Source organism: Solanum stenotomum, chromosome 11 (assembly GCF_019186545.1).
Source record: "Solanum stenotomum isolate F172 chromosome 11, ASM1918654v1, whole genome shotgun sequence".
Lineage (NCBI taxonomy): Eukaryota > Viridiplantae > Streptophyta > Magnoliopsida > Solanales > Solanaceae > Solanum > Solanum stenotomum.
The window spans coordinates 20,430,241-20,436,132 of NC_064292.1; the positions used below are offsets into that span (position 1 = coordinate 20,430,241).

A 5,892-nucleotide genomic window follows, 5' to 3' on the forward strand; every position below is an offset into this window, starting at 1 on the left:
CAGGGGGTGCTCTCGGGTCGTGACAAACTTGGTATCAAAGCTTAAGGTTTAGAAAGATTCTAGGGTGATGTCTAATGAACCACGTCTAATAGAGTCTTGTTCATAAGTGTGGAGCGCGTCACACTTATGAATGAGAGACTATAAGATTCTTAGGAACTTTTCACTTCTTTGATTACTCATTAGTCGTGCCTTAGAGTTTTACTCTATGAAGTTCTTTTGCTAACCCTTTCCTTGTGAATATAGGAAAATGAATACAAGAAGAGTGGCCGCAAGAAGGGTGGATGAGGAGGTTGCTAATAATGAGGGAGTTCCTCCCCAAGGACATCAAGAGCCTCAAGTTCCTCTAGGTGAGAAAGCTCTGGTTGATCCGATAAATGTGACTCAAGATGAATTTAGGGCCTCTATGCAAATGATAACCCAAGACATGACGGCCCAAACTCAAGATATGGCAACCCAAGCCGAAGCTATGACGGCCGAAGTCACTAGAGATGCTAGAGGTCGGGTGAATCCCAATGCTAGTACTACCGCTTCAAGAATTAGGGATTTCACAAGGATGAATCCCCCTACCTTCTATGGCTCTAAAGTGGATGAGCACCCACAAGACTTTATAGATGAAGTTCTTAAGGTGGTGGATGCCATGGGGGTATCTTCTCAAGAAAAGGCGGAACTAGCCACCTACCAACTCAAAGACGTAGCTCAAGATAGTTTGAGCAATAGAGAGAAGAGAGACGCGTTAGAGTGGGCCCGATTGATTGGGCAACATTCAAGACGACCTTCCTAGATAGGTTTTTCCCCCTAGAATTGAGGGAACAAAAGTAGGTGGAATTCATGAACCTTCGTCAAGGTGGGATGAGTGTGAAAGAGTACTCACTCAAGTTCACCCAACTATCCAAGCATGCTCTAACATTGGTGGCCAATCCAAGGGCTAGGATGAATAAGTTTGTAATGGTGGTTTCCAGGTTAGTTGAAGAAGAATGCCGAAAGGCAATCCTTATTCATGACATGACTATCTCAAGGTTCTTGGTATATGCTCAACAAATTGAGGAGACCAAACTCAAGAAAATGAATAGGGATGTAAAGAGTCTTAGGACCCAGGATGGAAATTTGTCTAAGGGTAGATTTGAAGCTCAAGGCACACCAAGGTTTAAGAATAGGTTTTCTAATCAAGGCACTTCTAGCACTCCTAAGGTCAACAAAGATATGGTGCCTACACCAAAGCCACAAGGTGGTAGTGGAGGTGGTTCTTATGTTGAGAGACTAACTTGTGCAAAGTTTGGCAAGAAGCATGGGGGCAAGTGTCTTGTGGGCACGAATGAGTGTTTTAGTTGTTGTAAGAGTGGCCACATGAAGAGGGGTTTCCTTCTGATAAGGGCTCAAGGGAGAGAGGGCAAGCAAGTCCCTCCGAGTGGCTCCAACTCCGATGCTCCCAAGAAGAATCACTTTTATGCTCTCCAATCTAGGAGTGATCAAGAGGGGTCTCCGAACGCTGTTACCGGTGTGTTGCAAGTATTTACAATTAATGTTTATGCATTGTTAGACCCCGGTGCCACTTTATCTTTTGTCACTCCTTCAGTGGCTATGAAATTTGATGTACTCCCTGTAAAGTTAGTGGAACCTTTTTCGGTTTCCACCCTCATAGGAGACTCGATTGTTGCTAGAAAGGCTTATAGGGATTGTCCTATTTCCTTGTCTAATAGATTCACTTTGGCTGATTTGGTAGAATTAGATATGTTGGACTTTGAATTCATATTGGGGATGGATTGGTTGCATGCATGTTTTGCTTCCATTGATTGTAGGACTCAGGTAGTAAAGTTTTAATTTCCAAATGAGCTTGTTTTAGAATGGAAGGGGAGAAGCTCAACACCTAGAGGTCGTTTTGTTTCATATCTAAAAGCTAGGAAAATGATTTCTAAGAGGTGTATATATCATATTATGAGGGTTAAGGACCTTGAGTCCGAGACTCCTCCTTAAGAGTCGGTCCCCTTAGTAATGGAATTTCCAGAAGTCTTCCCTAATGACTTACTCGGAATCCCTCCCGATTAGGAAATAAACTTCGGCATTGATCTTTTGCCGGATACACAACCCATATCAATTCCTCCTTACCGGATGGCTCCGACCGAATTTAAGGAATTGAAGGAACAAGTCAAAGATTTTATAAATAAGGGTTTCATCCAACCAAGCATATCTCCATGGGGTATCACGGTATTGTTTGTGAAGAAGAAAGATGGTTCACTTCGGATGTGTATAGATTACCGCCAATTGAACAAAGTCACAATAAAGAATAAGTACCCACTACCTAGAGTTGAAGATTTGTTTGACCAACTCCAAGGAGTGAGTTGCTTTTCCAAGATTGACTTAAGGTCGAGTTATCACCAACTTAGGGTGAGAGGGGTTGACATTCCTAACACAACTTTCTGTACAAGATATGGTGACTATGAATTCCTAGTAATGTCTTATGGTCTAACAAATGCCCTGACGACTTTCATGGATCCTATGAATAGGGTTTTTAGGCAATATCTTGATTTGTTTGTAATCATCTTTATTGATAATATTTTGATCTATTCGAAGAGTGAGGGTGATCGCAAGAAATATTTGAGGTTAGTATTGCAAGTCCTCAAGGACCACCAACTTTATGCTAAATTTAGCAAGTGCGAGTTTTAGCTAAGGTCAGTTGCTTTCTTGGGTCGTTTTACCTAAGGTCACATTGTGTCAAGTGTGGGTATAGAGGTTGATCTGAAGAAACCGGATGCGGTGAAAAGTTGGCCTAGACCCCTAAGTCCCACCGATATTTGAACCTTTTTGGGATTGGCCGGGTATTATAGATGATTCGTAGAGGGCTTCACATCTATTACTTCTCCATTAACGACCTTGACCTAAAAGAAGTCCAAATTTGAGTGTTCCAAATCAGATTATCATGTTGTTGCTCAGTTTATTGCATTAATTTCAGAACCCTAGCTAAGTATTTCTTTAGTTCTTGAATTACACATGCTAGGTTAGATATTTCAGTATTCAGTTATACAAGCCTCAGTTTATGAATGCATCATTATCAGATAAATTATTGCATTCTCAGTTTTGAATGTCCAGTTTTGAGTTATCCAGTATTTCAGAAATTCAGTCATAATGTGTTAATCACTTAATCTATTGGGAGTAACATAATACCGAGTTTGACTAGGGTTCACTGTACCCATATAGTCCCAGAACTACGAGCGATGTAGGTGTAAGTCCCCTCTGTAGGCATCATTTAGTGATCACGCCATCATGCCTCTATACCTTTGGCTAGGTATATTATGTCCTCTCAATGGGGCGTATACATCGGACTCCACATTTAGCTCATTTGGTTTTATTGTCGGTTATTAGTAGCTCCCACAATTCAGTCAGACTCTATTGCATTGACCACATTTACAATTCATTCAGTATTTAGTCAACATGTTATAAATTGGTCATTGCATTCATAGTTCAGATTCAGTATCTCATCTTATGCATATTATACTTGCTTTATTGCTTTTTCAGTTATATGTCTTATTCAACTTTACTCTATCCTGCATGCTCAATACCTTTCAAGTACTGACACTTACTCTGTGCTACATCTTCTCGTGATGTAGGTTCAGGTTCTCAGCATCCAGATCACGCTTAGATCGGTTCCCGATCTCCAGTTCAGTAGAATCAATGGTGAGTCTTCATTCTCCAAGGACAATAGCCATGAGTTTCTTTTCAGTATTTTTAGTCCTTTAGTTTCAGTTTTTCTAGACTTAGTTGGGGCATGTCCCAACATTTCTAGTTAGTTTAGAGGGTATTTTCAGACATAGATAGTTTCAACTTAGTATTGAGTTAATATCTTCATTGTATTCAACTCATTAGTTTTCATATATCTCAATTATAGTATATGGGTATTCCCCATCTTTTAATTTTGTTTATGATTATAGCTTCCGCACAGTTTCTATTATTTAGTTTATATATAGTATGCTCATGATCATGCCAGCAGGGTTAGCTTGAGATCACTTGTGGTCCTAGGTACCGTGTCCGCGTCCCGGGTGTAGTTCAGGGCGTGACAAACTTGGTATCAGAGCATTAGGTTTAAGTATCCTAGGATGTCCGAAAAGCCTCACTAGGTAAAGTCCTTTTCATAGATGTGTAGTGCACACCATATCTAATGAGAGGGAGGCTAAAAAGTGTCTTATGAAAAATCTTCATTTTGTTGTTACTCTTATCGTGCGTAAGGTATGATCTAATTCCATTCTAACTCGACATTCTACATTTAAGTAATCATGCCTCCTCATAGAGCTAACGCTACGAATGCGAATGCCAGGAACGCAAATGCAGCTCCTCCGGTCCCTGATCAAGAAGTGTCGAGTGCAGAGTTCAGAAATGCCTTTCAGATGTTGGCTCAAAGTGTGGTGAACCAGAACAATCAGCGGGCTCCAGTTCCGGTAAATGCCAATGTTGGGTCAGCTGCAGCCAGGGTGCGAGACTTTGTTAGGATGAATCCACCAAATTTCTTAGGATCGCAAGTTGGAGAAGATCCCCAAAACTTAATTGATGAGGTCAAGAAGATCTTTGAAGTGATGAAGGTAACTGGGAATGATCGGGTTGAGTTAGCATCTTACCAACTTAAGGATGTGGCTCATATCTGGTATACTAAGTGGAAGGAGAATAGGGGTACAAATGCATCTCTTATTACTTGGGATTGTTTCTGCGAAACCTTTCTGTACAGGTTTTTCCCCATAGAGTTGAGCGAAGCAAGGGCCTAGGAATTTATGAACTTAAGGCAGGGTAACATGACGGTCCAAGAGTATGGGCTCAAGTTTAACCAACTCTCCAGGTATGCTCCTCACATGGTTGCTGACTCCAGGGCACATACGAATAAGTTTCTTTATGGGGTGTCAGACTTAGTGAAAATAGAGTGCAGGAATGCTATGTTGTTGGGTGACATGAACATCTTTAGGCTAATGACTCATGCTCAACAGTTTGAGGGTGATAAGCTTAGGGAACATGCTAAGGAGACTAAGAAAGCAAGAACAGGTAACTATGAGTATTCCCAACAGAAATTGAGTTGTGGAAATCGCTCGCAGTTTCAGCAAAAGTCTTCGATCTAGCCCCTTCATCAGCTAGTGTTCCATCCCCCAGGTTTCATAACAATCAGAAAGGTAGGGCATCATGCTCTAAGTCTCAAGGTAGTGTTTCAGGCACCAAAACTTACCCAACTTGCCCGAAATATAGTAAGAACCATCCGGGCGAGTGCCTTAAAGGTAAGGAAAGATGCTTTGGGTGTGGTCATAGATTGAATGATTGTCTTTCTAGACGAGGTCAAGGAGGAAATAGTAGTAGAGCTCAGTCTACAACTTCAGCAGCACCAGTAGGTCGATCGACTCAGCAGGGTAACTCATCCGGTACAGGTGGCGGACAACGCTAAAACAGGCTCTATGCTTTTAAGGCTCGTCAAGATCAGGAAGATTCTCCTGATGTAGTCACTAGTACGTTACGAGTCTTTGATCTTGATGATTATGCATTGTTAGATCCAGGGGCTACTTTGTATTTTGTAACTCCTTACATAGCAGTCCAATTCAGTGTTAGCCCAAAAAATCTTTCAGAACCCTTCTCAATCTCTACTCCAGTCGGTGACCCAGTTATAACTAGATGAGTATACATAAATTGCCCTGTCACAGTCTCTCAAAAAGTCACCTCAGCAGATCTTGTAGAGTTAGAAATGGTAGACTTCGATGTCATTCTAGGCATGGATTAGTTATATTCCTGTTATGCCTCAGTCAATTGTAGAACAAAGATTGTTCATTTTCAGTTTCCAAACGAAAATCCTAGAATGGAAGGGTAGTAGCTTAACGCCTATGGGTCGATTCATTTCTTACCTTAAGGACAGAAAGATGATCTCTAAGGGTT

The 5,892-nt window shown here is 41.2% G+C and overlaps 1 protein-coding gene across 1 annotated transcript; it reads left to right on the forward strand.

Moving 5' to 3' along the window:
• The first annotated feature begins 828 nt into the window (after positions 1 to 828).
• On the forward strand, positions 829 to 4,748 carry LOC125845741 (uncharacterized). Its single transcript, XM_049525275.1, has 3 exons — positions 829 to 1,604; positions 4,307 to 4,444; positions 4,712 to 4,748. Exons 1-3 carry the CDS (start codon positions 829 to 831, stop codon positions 4,746 to 4,748), a joined length of 951 nt encoding a protein of 316 aa, XP_049381232.1.
• The last annotated feature ends 1,144 nt before the right edge of the window (positions 4,749 to 5,892 follow it).